Raw genomic sequence first — 17,869 nt, 5'->3', positions numbered from 1 at the left:
AAGATGATGAAGGAGGAAATCCAAAAGACTGAAGTCAAAACTGTAAACCTTAGGCAACAAATGGTGTAGAAAGGGCACAGGGAAAAGGTTGCTTTATAACTTATTTAGAATATTAATTCTCTGAATCTCTGTAAAGCTATAGCGGATTCCTATGTAAAAATAAAAAGATGCAAACATTTAGAGTTTTGTTTTTCTTCAAAAACCATAAGTAAAGGACACTTGTACTCCTCTTACACTAAATCTTCAGTATGTGCTCTTTGTTGTACTGCCACGGGTGTGTTTGTTGTTTTATTACCTATCTCCTAGACTTTGCTGCAGGAGTATCCTGATTTCCCCACAGGGATCATGGGAGTTTGATCCTCTGGGTGTGGGCAGCTGGATGTCAGCTCCAGCTGACACAGACAGGACCACTGAAGAAGAGAAGTAGATCAAGAGGGACACTGAGCCAGAGCTGAAGACTGAGCCTGTTTCACTGCTACAGGTAAGGCATTTGGTTTCTGAATATGAACTAGTTCTGCTTTAAGTAACACTTTTGATTGATTGGACTGTTGATCTGAGGCCTCAGAAAAAAAAACATTTGATCACATTACTACAATATAGCATTGGGTGTAAATGGATCCACTCTGATAACTGATAACTCTTATGTCAGAGAAAGAAAGTTACTACAAATTTCACTTAGAACAAGCAGCGCCATGCTTGCACTGTTACAAAACAGGTTTTAGTTAAACATTAGTTTCAAAAAGAAAACTGAATTGAGAGGAAGTATTTTAGAGAAGAATCTCTTCCGCTGTTTATGTAGTGGCATCCTGAATTATTGCTATTATTTGTTTCCACAACACTGGACAACAGGATCCACTGTGTAAAGATATTGCTTGTAATGTGTTATCTGTATTTCAGTTTTTAGGTAATTTTACATAATTGTTAGCAGCAAGGTTTGTGTTTTTTTCTCTGTAGCTGACATATCCATGGCAACATACTAAATGTTCCTGGAGTCTATCAATAGTCCTTCCTCTGGGCCAATACAGCAGGATGGCTGCAGGATTTCAGCTGTTTGTGAAGGCTGGCCATTATAACAAAGCTGTGCCTTTCAGCATCCTCTAATATAAACCACTGTGGAATATATGAATATGAGCCTGAAGAGCCGCACTGTGAGCCCTAAGCGCGCACAATGCCATGGTAAATACATCCTTCAAGAGGATGTATTTTCTGAGAAGTTGCATCGAGATATTTGACCTTCATTTCAGTCAGCTCTGTTGATAGATAATCTAATCCACCTGTTATCGCTAAAAATATTACTGCGCGACCATTTAGGCAGTGCCAGTGCTTTATGTGCTTGTTCAGTATGCGTATTACGCCATCTGCTTCAAAATCTGCACGACCAAATGAATGAATGCACAGCTCTTGCTCAGTACTCTTCTGAAGCACTAAAAACCAATGGAAATATAATTTCCTTGTGTAGAAAAAATAACCCTGAGGTCTTTAAACTTATTGGCTTTTTGTCGGTGGGTTGCTAGAGTATTTCACTGGGAAGCTTTTGGTTCAACTGCAGTGTTTTTGATGGGTTCCCTCATCCTCAAGTATTATCTAATAAAATTTGGAATTCCTGAAGCACTTAAAGGACTATATGAGTGAGTATGAATGTCTGGCCCATTTGCTACAATTTACCTACATTTTACAACAAATCATTTTGCATACCATGCAGGGGTACCAATGACTCCACAGCATATAATCAAAATCCCTTGATTTTTAAATATGAATTTTTGGTTGAAATAGCCACCTTATAATGTTCAGAACTGATAATTGGCTGTGTAAAGTAAACATTTCCCTAGGGATTATTTTCTGGTGGATTTTTTTTCATATATATATATCAAGTCATCAAAACACAACAGTGCTGCTGCTTTCAGGAAAACTGATATGGATGACTTTGTTATGATGATGGAATACTGGTATGAAGAAAGTTTGAATTCTCTTATGTCTTGTTTGCGGGACAGACGACTGTGAGTCCAAAGCAACTTGCTCCGGTAGTCTCTTTCTTCTCTGCCATGTGGACTTTTCTTGGTTATCTCAACACAGATGCTTCCAGAGCCACAAATACTCCTCCGGGTTCTTAGATACTTTGAGCATTTTTGGTCAGCTGTTGAACTCAATAGGCTGGCCTGCGATTGCCAGTTGTCTGGAGCTTTCTCCATTTGTAGATTGTACCTTGCAAAGAGTGCAGTAATGGATTTGATATTGCTTGGAAAGGTCTTTACAGTGTTGCTCTGACTGATCTCACAGAGCTCTTCTAACCTGTTTGGTCAGACTGGACAAAAAATACTATATGCCTGAATTCCAAATTGATACTGTAAGGAAAGAGTGTTATTCCCATATTAGTGTGCAATATTTTACTCCTTAACTAAACCTTCCCTCCAGTACAAACCTTTCCATGGACATTAGTACAGAGTACAGAGAACCAATCTTTACATGTTCAAATAGACTTGAGATGGGGATGGATCTTTACATTTTGTGACAGCCAGTTTGGGCATAATGTTTTCATTGTTTGAAGTGATTACTTCTGGTTTGTTTTTGTCAGCCATATCACCATCTTCCATGATTTGTGGCTGGCAGATGACCTTCCATGGTTCCCACCATCTTCCATCCTTGATCTTATTTTGCTTTGGAATTATACTTAAGCTGTTAAGTTTTATAGTGGATATAGGTAAAGGTTTTATAATAGATGTAGATATTAACGTCTGACATATTGTACAGGGCACAACAATGAACACTGAGAGAGACCTTCTGATCTTTATAAGAAGTGGGCCCTCAAAGTAACTCTCCGCTAGTGCTCTAAGCAATTTACTTAACTCAGGCGATGAAATCAAATACCCAAAAACAGCATCGTTTCAGGGGCGATACATTTTCACAGTGCTGCCTAAGTGGCCTAAGAGTTGAAGGCCTCCAGTATGGCCACCAGAGGGCGTGTTAACCTGAAGCACTCCATTAAGCAACCACACTGGGCCTGGAATTACTTCTCACCAGTGGATCTTTCCCCAACTACTGCCATGTTAACCCCATCTGACCCCCCATTCCCTCGGCGTGCTAGAACATGACTCTAAGTTTAGCAAACATGGGTGTTGTCAAAATCTACAATCTACAAAATCTCAAGATCAGTAAAGAAATTGTAAATAAATATTATGTCAACTAAATTTTGTTGGAGATAGTTGCATGTGACTACAAAATGGTCCTGCATGCTATCCTGTTCCAGCACCACCGGTCACCATGAGCCTGGATGAGGACACGCGCTGGCTGGAGTGGGTAACCAAGCAGTTTGAGAGCATCGCAGGAGAAGACAAAGAGATTGACCTTGAGGAGTTTAAAACAGCTCTCAAGGTCAAAGAGGTGAGCAAGGGAACACAGCTCTTGACAATATGACCATCAGAGAAGACTTGGACACATTAGATGTAACAACAATAATAATAATAATAATACCAGTAACAGTAATAATAATAATAATAATAATAATAAACTTTATTTATGTAGCAACTCTCAAAACACAGTTACAAGTGCTTTACAACAGCAAAATAAAGTCCATACTTATTCCATGAAAGACTCATTCTCAGCAAATTTATGTCACTTTGAAACCCAGCCATAAAGTTAATTCTGCACAGCCATGTCTGTTGAAAATGCTTATTTATTATATTTTACAGATTTAAACCTATGTGCCTATGCATTAGCAACATAATCAGTTGTAAAAATACACACTGTGTCCCTGAATCAACATAACTAATTATTTAGTGATCATTTGAGTTTACCTTTCCTGTAAATAACTCTGATGGATGTCAGCTGGTATAGGATTGATTTTTTTTACCCTGTCACTGATATTTTGCAGTCATGCCATGTTCTTCACTGTGTGTGCTGTGCAGTCTTTCTTTGCTGAGCGCTTCTTTGCGCTGTTTGACTCCGACGGCAGTAGCACCATCAGTCTGGATGAACTGCTCAAGGCTCTGGACCTGCTCATCCATGGCAGCGAGACAGACAAGCTCAAGTTCCTCTTTCAGGTCTATGATGTGGACGGTTAGTGCACTAAAGACACACACACACACACTGCCGCATTCTGGTATAATGTAAAAGGAAGCTTCAAAATTGCTTGCGCTATAAATTAAAGGAAAACTCCCCTCTCAGATGTGGTCAGATATCATCAGTCTGTGATATTCATATATTCCAGCAGTTATTTTATGATGATGGGTTAATATACTTTTGAGGTGTACCTACTTCCGCTCAACCGGCTGTGTCTATTTCTACTTTAGTTAGTGATTCCCACTGTTTTCCAGAATGCTTTTCAACAACAACCTTAGAGAACCAGTATGAACTAGATAATTTTAGGCACAGATTTCCCCCCCTGCTATTTAACTCCATTGTGGTTGTGCAAGAAACACTTCAATGTGACATCACATTGTCGACTTTATGCCAGCTATCCACAGGAACAAGAACAGCACACCGCTGCAGCAGTGTGTCTGCAAGTTCTTATGAAGTCTCATTAAATGTCTTAAATTCAGTTCCATGGTACACCTCACAAAAGAACAGCTAAATCAGAAAAATCCAGAAATTAACTGTAATGCATGGCAGCACACTTCAGGCTTTAAAGGAACACCATGCAAAATTCCACAGGAGTGAGGACCTTTTTTGACTCAATTGAGAAAAAAGGTGGAATAAACTCAAAATTTGAAGTTGAGTCTACACGATTCTCATCATCGGCTTGACTCATCGATAAATTTCAGGTTTAGTTCATGTTTTTTGTCAGCTAAGTCCAAATGGTCCTCACTTCAATCAGTCCTAACTTCTGCACAGTGCACTTTAAAGAGAAACTAAAGCCCAAACCTAAATCTCAGTGAAGCCTGACCTCTAGTGGTGAAAAGGAGGATGGTTGGTCTTTGGTGACAGGTGATACCACTTGTTGTATGCCAAATTGTTTTTGTTTATTTTGTTTATGTATTGTTTTGGCCTTGTTTTGTTGAGGACCATATTGGGAGTATGATTTTATGTGTCATCCTGTGGGATGTACATTTGTACTTTTTTACCCTTTTTGATACAATCTAAGTGCCACCACAAATTTTGGAAGGCTTTTGAGCCACATTAGACCTAGATTAAATTGAATTTTGAATGGAGCGTCATCATAAAAAAGTCAGTTTAATCCAGGACTAGGCTTAATCTGTGTCCAGGAAACTGGTCCTTTAAATCACTCTGCCAGGATGCTGCTAGTTATGGCATACCATTTTTAGAACAAAAGCTGTGACAGAATGGCAATGAATATTACTTCTGAGCATCTGCTCCCTACCAATTTTCTGAACAGAAATTATAGCTTATTTCTTTCTTCAGCCTTTTGGTCTGTTTTGATTTACCAAGTGTATTTAATAGTGGTAAGTACTGCGTCATTAATTGATCTTTTGAGCTTGTGAAACTCCATCGTGGGTTTGATAGATTGGGGTTGTTGTGGCTTGCAGGCAGTGGCTCTATCGATCCAGATGAGCTGCGCACAGTGCTGAAGTCCTGTCTACGTGAGAGCGCCATCTCCCTGCCAGAGGAGAAGCTGGATGACCTGACGATGGCGCTGTTTGAGTCGGCGGATAAGGACAACAGCGGCTCCATCACCTTCGAGGAGCTCAAAGCTGAGCTGGAGACCTTCCCTGAGGTCATGGAGAACCTCACTATCAGGTCTGACTACACTGACAGCCTTAATCCCTACACATTTTTAATGCAACTTTTTGGACATTTTCTCACTGTATCGATGGTAACTTTAATAACCTACAACACAACCAAAAGAACCCAGAGATACAAGTGCACATTAAAGCCCTTTTTTAAGGGTGGATTTTAACTTTAATCACTCCTCAAATAAGAAAACACTTAACATAATTACCGTACCTGTGACTTTCTAAAATATTTTCAGCAGTTTGTTTTCTGAAAATGAAAAGATGCATACTAAAATGAACAGCCCAATAATATAAGGTAAATACTTCCTCTGCCACAGACAGCCAAACACATTGGACACGTCTCATGTTTCCTCTGACTCCTGCTCTCTCTTGCTCTCCCTTGTCCGCCATCAGTGCTGCAAACTGGCTAAAGCCTCCTGACTTGGAGCAGAAGCGACGTCAGGCACCTCGCTACCTGACCCCAGCCTACTGGCACAACAACAGCCGTAAGCTGCTGTTCCTCTGTGTGTACGCCTGCCTCAGCCTCCTGCTTTTCACAGGAGCCATGCTGCAGAACCACCACGGGGGCGCCTGGTACATGGTGGCCAAGGGTTGCGGCCAGTGCCTCAACTTCAACTGCACCTTTGTCATGGTAAGGACCAAGTCAGTGTGTAGACAGAAAACAGAAGATTAGTACAGTTACTTTTAGTGCTGCTGGAAGACGAAAGTTTATCTAACTTATGCATGACTGATATTTTTAAAATGAACATTTAAAAATAAACTTGCATACTCCCTGCAGTACTCCAACGAACCCCTAGGGGTACATGCACCCCTATTTGAGAACCACTGCATTACAGTGCAAATGATCAGTGACAGATTGTGGGACCTTTCACAATGAACACAAAGATGAGAAGAGGAACCTTCTACTTTGTTGGCTCTACTTTCTGACATTTCCAATAAGAGATGCACTGTATGGAAGCTCGGACCATTTAGACTCAACTTGCAAAAATGTGGAAGAAGTGCTGAAAAACAAGAAAAATATCAGTCTCCTGATCTGGCAGTGAGACTCATGTAGTCTATGCTATCAAATTACAGGCTTATTCCATATTTGTTAGTTGAGTCTACAGGGTCCTCACTTCAATCAACCCTCTGCAGTTTTACATAATGCACCTTTAAAAGACTGTAGTTTGAGCCATGTCCTCTCATTCTTTTAAAAAGTGCATGGAAAAGATGACACCTGACACAGTTACTGTTCTGAAAAAGTGACTCAGTAACTTGTACTCCCAGTATATTTTGAATTAGCAACTTTTTACTTTTACTTTTTACTACTACCTCTACTGCTACTGAAGTAAAATATCAGCAAAACAATAATAATAATCTACTTTAGTAGCAATTTGTAATACTCTTTCCTCCGCTGGTTATTTCTGAATAAAGGTCAGCTAATCGTATCACTCTGCACTCTACAAGTCTGGGTGATTTCATTAATTTCATTATCAGATTTGCTTGCACCATATGGCAAAAAGACATTACTGCTTGGCTGCTGCTGACAAACACTCAGTAAATACTCAGTCAACAGAGTTTACCAACATGGAGGATTTTTTTTAAATATTACTTTTAATTCATTTGGACAGCATAAAACATTTGGTTCTAAGCTGAAGAGCAGTCTGAGTGGACTACAGTAGCCATAGATGTTATATTACTTCAAATTAATGTCATGTCAAATAATTCAAGTCTTTGGTAAGTAGCTGTCTAAGAGGTGAGATAATGAGCAGTGAGCCTCATCTTCTCATTGAAGTCCTGGTTCAGTCTTTTGGGGCTTATTTAGTGATAACACAGGCTAAATAAGTGTATTCAACAGTTTTATCCATGTCCATGGATTTGGCTCCATATCATGTTGTGTTTGCGTGTGTGAGTGCAGGTTCTGATGCTGCGTCGCTGCTTAACATGGCTGAGGGCCACGTGGGTGGTGAGGGTCTTACCTCTGGACCAGAACGTCTTACTGCATCAGATAGTGGGCTACGCTATTCTCTGCTACACCGTGCTGCACACCACTGCTCACGTCATCAACTTTGGTACACACAAACACGCTGTTTGTCAAATGTGATTCTTCACAATACAATATACCAATGGCACAATTAACACTTGACGTTAATTTCATATTTTCTCTCTGTGTCCCTCTCTGTTTCGCGGCCTCTCTCCCAGTCAAGCTGTCAGAGCGGACTGACTACAGACTGTGGGAGTACCTGCTGACCACGCGGCCCGGCATTGGCTGGGTGAAGGGCACAGCTTCAGTGACCGGGGTGGTTCTGCAGGTCATGATCTGCCTCATGGTGCTCTGCTCCAGCACGTTTGTACGACGCAGTGGACACTTTGAAGTAGGTGCCAGGGAATTTGTGTGTGTGTGTGTGTGTGTGTGTGTGTGTGTGTGTGTGTGTGTGTGTGTGTCTGTAGATCCATTTTAGTTGGAGACAGATGATCTTCAGGGAGAGATAAAAGCTCTACTGTAGATGCCAAATAGAAGTTCGTCATCTGAAAGCTGGAAACCTTTAAGTAAATTTTGAGATGCAGCTCACTGCATGTCAAGTTCCTCTCGTCATAAATCTGTAAGAAACATTGTTTTTTGTTTGTTTGCTTGTTTGTTTTCAGGCAAATTTCAGATTTGGAAAGTTCAGTGTATATGGATTGAGAACATTACAATTGAAGCATATGATAGCCATTCCCATGTCTATTTCTGTTTTTAAGTTACTAATCTGGGCACAATCATGCCATAGAGATGTAGGATTAATATGAATGAGATTAATAGTTGCTTTTCACCCACTTCCTACCCACAGAGTATTTTTTAGAGATGGAGAAACACGATATGAGCCAGATAATTTTAGATTGATTTATTAATGCAGACTTTGAGAAGGAGCATCTTTCTGTCCTATAACACTAAATGGTTGTGTATATCTGCAGTGGGGTTGATAGGGACAGTGATCGGTGCTAATGCCTCAACGATTACTTGGCCAGTTGTTGACAGTCATGGCTTTCAAAACTTATTTTCCAGCTCATACTGTAATTTTCACAAAATAAAAACAAGGCATAGTTTACAGCTGAATCTTCATGGAGAGAAATGTGAAAAGGTTTGAGAGAAATATTTCTGAATGTCAATGTTAATATAATAAAAAACCATTACATATTAAGAATTCTTGACCACTTTCTAATAATAACTCATTTACTGATTTAAATCAATGTTCCAGATTCTTATGTGGACCGGTTCAAAATGAATACAGAGCTGACTGTAAACATACTGAGATGATAAAATTGCCTGTTGTGTCTGTCCAGGTCTTCTACTGGTCTCATCTGTCCTATGTGTGGGTGTGGTCGCTGCTGGTGGTGCACTGTGCCAACTTCTGGAAGTGGTTTGTGGTGCCAGGGCTCCTCTTCATCCTGGAGAAGATCGTGGGAATTGCCGTCTCTCACATGGGTGGCCTCTACATAGTGGAAGTCAACCTACTGCCATCCAAGGTGCCTAACCCTAACCATTGACTTTCTTCGTTTGTCTCCCACATGATGAAATTTGGGGTGAAAATCTCTGCATCTCTGGTCTGATTTTGATGAAATTTGGATGGATGATGCATCTTTGCACTGTATTACACTGCCATAAATGGATTACTGTGATTGGTCTAATTCGGGGAACTATAATCAAAGGTGACATTCAGCTCAGATGTGATATTTCAGACACGAGATGTACTATTTTGATGGAACTTGCAGGGATTCTGTATTTTGTCAGTGTTGTCCTGTTGTTGAAACAACTACACAGCATCAAAGATGTGAGGCGGCCTAACCAGCCAAGCTGCATTGCAGGCAAATCAGTGATCCTGGTTCAGTGTGTCTGTAAACACTGTCAAAATATTCACTGAGTCATTGTCATTGAGTGGCAAATTTCAAGCTTTAACCTCTGCACAACTGGCCTATGAGGGACGAAAAATGACAAAACAATAAATAAATGAATAAATAAATAAATACGCATATAAATATATAAATGCATAAATAATTAAATTAATAAATATTTCTACATTTATTTATTTATTTATTTCTGTTTTTATTCATGCATTTATTTATTTATTTGTGTATTTATACATTTATGCATGTATTTATTTATTTATTTTTACATTTATTTATTTATTTATTTATTCATTTCTACATTTATTTATTCATTTATTTATTTATATATTTATTTTTACATTTATTTATTTATACTTTTATTTATTTCTACATTTATTCATTTATTTATTCCTTCTTTTGTTTCTACATTTATTTATTTATTTCTACATTTATTTATTTATTTCTACATTTATTTATTTATTTATTCCTACATTTATTTCTGTATTTCTACATTTCCACATTTAAATAAATATATATAAATAAATAAATGTAAAAATAAATATATAAATAAATAAATGAATAAATAAACGTAGAAATGAATAAATAAATAAATAAATAAATGTAAAAATAAATAAATAAATACATGCATAAATGTATAAATACACAAATAAATAAATAAATGCATGAATAAAAACAGAAATAAATAAATAAATAAATGTAGAAATATTTATTAATTTAATTATTTATGCATTTATATATTTATATGCGTATTTATTTATTTATTCATTTATTTATTGTTTTGTCATTTTTCGTCCCTCATACTGGCCTGTTTTTGGTGAAACATGGAATAGTGGTGTCTTGAGTTACTGACAGGCCTACGGGGTGTCATGTTTTGTATAATTTCTACTTGAAATGGATTCAAAGACTTCAGAGAATTGGAACTGCACTGTGGTTTCAATTCATGCCAGCTGTTATGTGGCTAATTAATAACAGCATAATGTTACTTCACTCCCAGACTGTTTGTTTTCAGTGCCTGAGCTCTGGGAGTGTCTGGTTTGATTTATTTGACATAGCATTTGACTGTTTTTGTTTGTTTGTAGGTGACTCATCTGGTGATCAAGCGCCCCCAGTTTTTCCATTTTAAACCTGGAGACTATATCTATATCAATATCCCAGATATAGCCAAGTATGAGTGGCATCCCTTCACCATCAGCAGCGCCCCGGAACAGTCAGGTACATGTCTCTTAGAGATATATGAGGCCATTTTTGCCTAAATGCATATTACTAAATACCACATTAGTGCTTTCTAAGAAACTGGACCCAAATATTACTCTAGCTGCAAGCCTGAAGCCTCAGCAGCCTCGAGTTTATTTTGGTCAGGACCTTCAAAGTCCTCATGCCTTTCTTAAAGTGGTAAGTTCAGTTGAAAATTTTTCTTAAACAATGCAGAAATATAAAACACTTCGTGTGCACCAGCTCATTCCAGGGAAAAAAACCTACCAGATGTTGTGTGTTTAGAAAAGCAAATGCAGCATTTTTTATGAACTGGCTGAGTGAGTCACTCTTGTGTTACCAATTAGAGGTCTGCACAGGACAGGTCTACCTGCAGGACCTGCAGAGGATATGTGAAGCATGGGTATTTTATTGACTGCTGGTGGGCATGCATGGGCACGTTGTAATACATGCCTTTTTTATTTTTTTAGCTAGATAACTAAATAGCTAGATAGATAACCCATTAAATCACCCTGCTGCATTTCAACAAAGCTGAATAATGTACAATAATAACACTTCCACTGTACTTGTGTTGTCACTGTGACCAGGATAAAGTATCCTGCAGGAATAACATGGATCATAATGATATGGCTGCTGAAGCTGCCAATAGATAATATTTATGCACTGATATTCAATGCCCTGAAAAAAGTTTCCATTATCTGGCCAAAGAAATGACAAGAATATACTTATTTCCCCCAGAGTTGTATTCCTGCTTGGGTGGAAAAGCCTCTGAGACAAAATTTAGATGGGACAGTAAAACTTTCCGTTTTGACTGTTTTTCTGGAGCCGTGGTCAGGGAGAAGCCTCCACCATATCGGTGGTGGATGAGATGTCTGGTCCTTATCCATTATTTAATGAAATGGCAATACCAGTCTAACCATATTTCAAAATAGCCACGTATGGGACAGTAGCCACACTGTTGTGCCTTTCCCTTCCAGACACCCTGTGGTTGCATATCCGCTCCATGGGCCAGTGGACCAACCGCCTGTTTGAGTATTTCAGACAGCCAGAGAGCCCGGCAGTCAGCCCGAAGAGACTGGCCACCAGCCTCAGGAACCGCAGGCAACTGAACAAGGCCCAGGTTGAAACACACAAACACACACTTTTTCTGTGTTTCCTTTGTGTTTTATCTTTGTATTACGTGATATTACCTCACTATGTGTCATTCTTCCAGTTAAAATGTTCTCTACTCTCTGATTTTGTGATGTTTTTTGGAAGGAGGAGTTGTTTAGGTCCACAAACTATAATGGGACAGTGGCTTCCAATGAGGATGATGCCATTGAGCTGACCATGTATCGCCAGAATGGCTCCCGACCTGGTCCAGTACCGGTCCCAGGACCTCAAGGACAAATGGAGCTCCTCCCAGATCAGCTGGGGCAAGCAGAGAGAGGAGAGGGTGCTCCAAACAGAGAGGTAAGCTCTAGGCCAAACAAAGATTTTGGTGCGATAAATATTGAGTAAATATGAATGTTTTGCTAAGCTTCAATGTGTCACCACCCACCTACACCTTATCAGGTATAGTCAGTAAGTTTAAACCAGGAAAAAATTGAAACATTTTGCTAGTAGATGAGAGATTTCAGAAGAATTTTCTGAATGGCCTCAAAACCAGGTGAAAATCAAGGTAAATCACAACAAGAACCGCCAGGGTTGTGCTTGCTAGACACCCATCCCAAACAATGTGTAGTTGCCACCACTAGGAGGCTCCAGTTGGTTCATCCCTAGCAATGTTTAATTTTGCCACCAGGAGGCGCCACAATCCTGTATCTGAAAAGCCAGTCAGTAAGTCAGTGAGTGACATACAAGCATTTAGGCCTTTCCCATTCCCCCCTTTCATTCTGAAGTGAGCGAATACATTGTATTTAAGTCATTTCCAGCAGTGGTTATAGTTATTACAACTCTTATCAAAACATCAAATCAGGCCTGGAAGTCAGGTCTGTTTTAAAATTTAATTTCTGAAAATTACTTACCAGTTTCCTTCCTAAATTACAGATTTCCGCCAAAATGGGTGAGAACACTAGGTACTGCAATATTAAGGTGAGAAATATCACCTTTACCTGCAAATTCAGCTAATGTAACCCAGCAAATGTATGCAAATGCTATACATTTAAATTTGGTATAAATGTAGTAGCACAGGATTCAATTGTATTGTCGGGGATGTTTTTTTAAAGCCAGTAATTAGATGTTAGTGTGTATATGTACTCTGTGTGTCAGTGTTATGTAGATGGACCCTATGGGACTCCAACAAGACAGATCTTTGCCTCTGAGCACGCTGTCCTGATTGGGGCAGGCATCGGGATAACACCTTTTGCGTCCATCCTTCAAAGCATTATGTACCGGTGAGATTCCAGCTGTAAAATACAGACACTTGCCTTTTGTTGCTTATTTTTCTTTTATTCATCTGTCTGTTATCATATCATTAGTCCTGGTTAAAATCGCAGCTGTAGGTCAAGCTGAGCAGCTAAGAGTTGTTTCTCCCTAGCAAATTCCTCTAGCTCCTCTTGCATGACTAGAAGGACTACATCTTACAACGTCCTTGGAAGGAGCTGGTAAGGTCCATTTAGGAGGACTGAGATGTCTGTTCCATAGAACTTGAATTGGAGTAGAACGAACTGTCCTATTCAAATCAACATAGCAGGTAGTCAGAGCGGCAGCCATTTTTATGTGCATCGTTGCTATAGAGAACTGTTGTGGCCATTGCACCAGGCTAACCCCCACATTCCAGTTGCTGGTAACTATTTACGCTTATTTACCACTTTTAGCATGCAGCCACAACACAACACATCTTCTCAGTTCTCAAGAGAGTGTGACACACTTTACTGCATTGTACATGTGTTGCCACTGTAGCAATTATCCACGAATGCCAGTTTACCCTGGACTAGCTCAATGACCAAAGCAAACTTTTATATGACCGTTGTGCTCTATTCAGTTTCTGTGGCAGGTTGCCATGCACTGCAACATGGTTGCTTATGAAAGAAGAAAAAAAAACTTCACTTGCTGAGCATGACCAATTTTTCCACATTTTTATTGATCATCAAGAAAAGGATTACACACCACAAGTTTGCTAAGTGTCATGGCATCTACCTAAGTTTGTCCAAGGATGCCACCTGCCTTCATTTGGAGATTCATCAGGCATGACCAACTTGGAAACTCTGGGACAGACACAGGCATATTGGAAGATGTAGTCCCTCCACCTCCTCCTCCTAGGCATGATAAGAGATGTTGTCTTCTCTGCGTGTCCTGTATTGATTGAGTCCTGTATACTGTACCTCCAAATGGTGCAGCTGCCTGCACCTGCTCCACTAGCTCCCTTCAGTGTGGAGGAGCAGCAGTTCTTGCAACCTTTTGGTGGTGGTGGGCTTTGGAGCCTCACACTCCCAGTAGGGACACTCAAGACAAACTGGTCTCAGGTGAGCAGACAAACAAATAAAACAGAAATGTCAGTGTAACAAGACTGAGGGTCATGATAGACAGATATTCTGGGACCATGTGGTCAATTCAAAAAAGTTAGTTATCTCTTAAACAAAACCAAAACAGTCTGCCAGTTGCTCATAGTCCAAAGATGCAAGGATGTGTGGGTTCCTGGCAAAGGATAGGGGTGAACAAGATATTTGTATGTTGAAAGAGGCAAAAGAATGAATGATTTCTTCAAACCAATGTATGTATGAAACAAATTTTACATTCTACATATTTCCAATGTGTTGTTGTGTTCTCTTATATAGGTACCGCAGGAGGAAGCAGAACTGTCCCAACTGCAACTACTCCTGGTGTGAAAACATCAAAGACAGTGAGATGAAATTACGGAAAGTGAGGAAATATACTTTATGTTGTAAATTAGGAATGAGAAAGTAAACAAAATTAGGGGCATCCTGGTGGTGCAGTTGGTGAAGGTGTATACCATGAAAATGGGAAGCCCTGGGCTTGAATTTGGCATGGCATCTTTGCTACTGAAATGAACATTGTCTGTTTTGGACCTGCAGGTTGACTTCATCTGGATCAACAGGGACCAAAAGTCCTTTGAATGGTTTGTCAGTTTACTGACCAAACTGGAGATGGACCAGGCTGATGAGGAGCCAGAGGGTGAGAAAGAGACATTGAAAATGATCTCATGAGAAACAGCCAAGGAAGAGACATAAAGATAGAGAGAGAGACAGAGAGATATGGTCACTGGAAGCAAAATATATTTATAAGAGAGATGAACAGACAGAACCTTTATTGGCTCTTTTTAGTTTCCTCATATTTGGTTGATGTTTCTTAGGCCGCTTCCTGGAGATGCACATGTACATGACATCAGCACTCAGTAAGAACGATATGAAGGCCATTGGCCTGCAGATGGCACTGGACCTTCTGGCCAAGAAGGAGAAGAGAGACTCCATAACTGGGCTGAGGACCCGAACCCAACCTGGACGACCTGAATGGGGCAAGGTGAGGAAGCCCTTTGAGGTTGTGATAGGCGCACAAGGCTTTTATAATGTATTGATAGCATTGTAATCAAACTTGAAGGGATGATGCATCTTGGTAATGTGTTCCAGCTTTTTAAAAATCCCACTAATTTTAATGCCTACTGAGGGCAGTATGATTAAAGGTCAGGAATTTATACTTAAACCTAATAAATCATCCTCTGCCAGTGTGGTTTTGTTAAAAGTTGGAGAGATGGTGCATCTTTGCAACAATATCTAGTAGCGGATCTCCAGCTATGCCTGCCTCCAGAAACACCTGGAGTTTAGTGTAGTAAAGGATAGCGTTAGGCTGAGGGGAGCATTCCCAGAGGTGGAAGGTGCTGGAGCCACACATCTGTGAGTTTGACACATCATCATCTTTGCAGCATGTTTAAAATCATCATCTTCATTGACCTGATGAGGGCATTATGGTTAATGTTCAAAATGTCTAATTTTGAAATTCTAACAACACTGGGAGTCCAGTTGACACAAACACAGTCGTCTTAATGTATTACACCAGCTGGCCCAATGGGAATGTTATAATTAAACTAAAAAACAGTATCTTGCAAATTCATGCAGTTTGGTACTGTGCTTTGGCATTTGAAAAATGGCACCCCACTCTAATGAAAGATCAGAATTTCAAATTTTAAAGGTACATTATTGGTTTGATTTTGATGAACTTTGATGGCATGCTGCATGTTGTTACTGACTGGGATAAGGGGCACCTGCATCACTTGAGGGAATCAATTTTGTTAAATGATCACATCTTAATCATAATGTAATTGAATTCATTCTTGAGTTGTTTTTTTTTTTTGTTTGTTTTTTTTAATTAAATAGTTCCCCTCGCAATTAGTAGAAGTAAGAAATCATCAATACATTTTTCTTTTTTTTTCAAGTGGCTGTAACATGTACAGGAGCTAGGGTACAAAAAATAATCAGTTGTTCATTAGCTCATCTCAGCAACGCACATATAGGAACTTGACTGCCTGATGGCATTTATAGGCATGAGTTATTTAGTGCTTTACTTATAGTATACAAGTATATTTCTGTGGTAAAATGTCTTCCCCGTCAGGTGTTCCAGAAAGTGTCTGAGGAGAAGAAAGGAAAGGTCCATGTGTTTTACTGTGGCTCTCCTGCTCTGGCTAAAGTCATCAAAGCCCAGTGTGAGCATTTCGGCTTCAACTTCTACAAGGAGAACTTCTGAAATGGTTACCTGCAGTTCCAGCACACATCTCCTGCCACTTTGTTGTGTGTGTGTGTGTGTGTGTGTGTGTGTGTGTGTGTGTGTGTGTGTGTGTGTGTGTGTGTGTGTGTGTGTGTGTGTGTGTAAATAAGGACTGCCTTTGGTTTGTACACTGTCTTTCTCCCTACTGCTCCACACAGAACCAACTGTGATCTGTCTCTGCCTCGTTTCCTCACCTTGGTTTATTGGACAGTAGGAAATGCTGATCCATTGTTGATAGATGTTACAACATATGCATTGGTGTGGTGGTTAATGGTGGTAGATCATAAATAATGTAGCTGTGTAGATCCTATGATTGTTAATTGGTGGATTACTGTAGCAAATAAGTAAAGTAATAAATTTACAAATTTATTTTGTGATGAAGAGATGTAAATATTTTTTGGTGGAACCACTTTTCTTTGACTTGCTTCATTTACTTCTACTTCATGCAAAATTGAACTTTGGTGGAGTTTGGGTTTGTAAAAGTTACCTGGATGTTATTTGAATCCACATGGTGGTGAAATATTAGAGATTATACCAATATAATAAACCATTCAATTCAACTCAATTCAATGTCTTTATTGTCATTGCAGAGTGTACAATGAAATTAGTTTCTCCAGTGGATCACATAAAAATTTTTGTTTTGGCACCCATTTTTTGAGGAAAATTACCAGCTCTTTCTTATTTCCTTACATGAATTGGAAATTAGATCCGGCAGCAAATTATCTGGATATTTCACCATGATATGGAATCATATAACGCCAGGTAACTATACAACCCAACACTCTACCCAAGTTACATTTTGCTTAAATAAGTATTTTTGTTTGTTTCCCAGAATGCCTTTCATCATCATTTCATATACATATAGCTGTATTGCATCATACCAGCCAACAAAAAGTAAGAGGGGAGAGAGAACAATTCTTTGCTTTTGCCTGGTTGTTCAAAGTACAAGAGAACATTTGAAAACCAAGTTGTACCATACACAAAGATGGACACTGTAGCTGCATACTGTTACATGAGTAACTGCTATCTCTGACTCTCCTACAAATTTCTTACTTTATGAAACACCAGCATGTTTCTCTCGTTAATATTTTATAGTTTTCGGCTACAGCGTGGAGATCAGTAAAACTAGCTCATCACAGAGTGTGACCTGACAGTTACAGGCAAATTAATTCAACACAGGCTGACATTTTAATTCCTTCACTTTCAGCTACTGTACATATATAAATATATATATATATATATATATATATATATATATATATATATATATATATACATATATTAAAAAAGAATAATGTTGTAATAATGTAATCCTAATAAACTGGTAACTCTGGCTCTGGCTTTATATTTGTGAGACAGCAAATGCAAGATGAAAATACAAAGAGTATTTCCCTCCTGTTAGA

The 17,869-nt window shown here is 39.1% G+C and overlaps 1 protein-coding gene across 1 annotated transcript; it reads left to right on the top strand.

Annotated features, from left to right (window-relative positions):
- The first annotated feature begins 3,258 nt into the window (after positions 1-3,258).
- nox5 (NADPH oxidase, EF-hand calcium binding domain 5) lies at positions 3,259-17,006 on the top strand. Its single transcript, XM_030053455.1, has 15 exons — positions 3,259-3,378; positions 3,903-4,053; positions 5,481-5,691; positions 6,081-6,318; positions 7,585-7,738; positions 7,869-8,041; positions 8,991-9,173; positions 10,634-10,766; positions 11,744-11,886; positions 12,795-12,839; positions 13,017-13,141; positions 14,525-14,609; positions 14,783-14,882; positions 15,061-15,227; positions 16,314-17,006. Exons 1-15 carry the CDS (start codon positions 3,259-3,261, stop codon positions 16,443-16,445), a joined length of 2,160 nt encoding a protein of 719 aa, XP_029909315.1. The 3' UTR covers positions 16,446-17,006.
- The last annotated feature ends 863 nt before the right edge of the window (positions 17,007-17,869 follow it).

This window comes from Myripristis murdjan, chromosome 6, assembly GCF_902150065.1.
Source record: "Myripristis murdjan chromosome 6, fMyrMur1.1, whole genome shotgun sequence".
NCBI lineage: Eukaryota > Metazoa > Chordata > Actinopteri > Holocentriformes > Holocentridae > Myripristis > Myripristis murdjan.
This window is presented reverse-complemented; position numbering and strand designations above follow the sequence as displayed.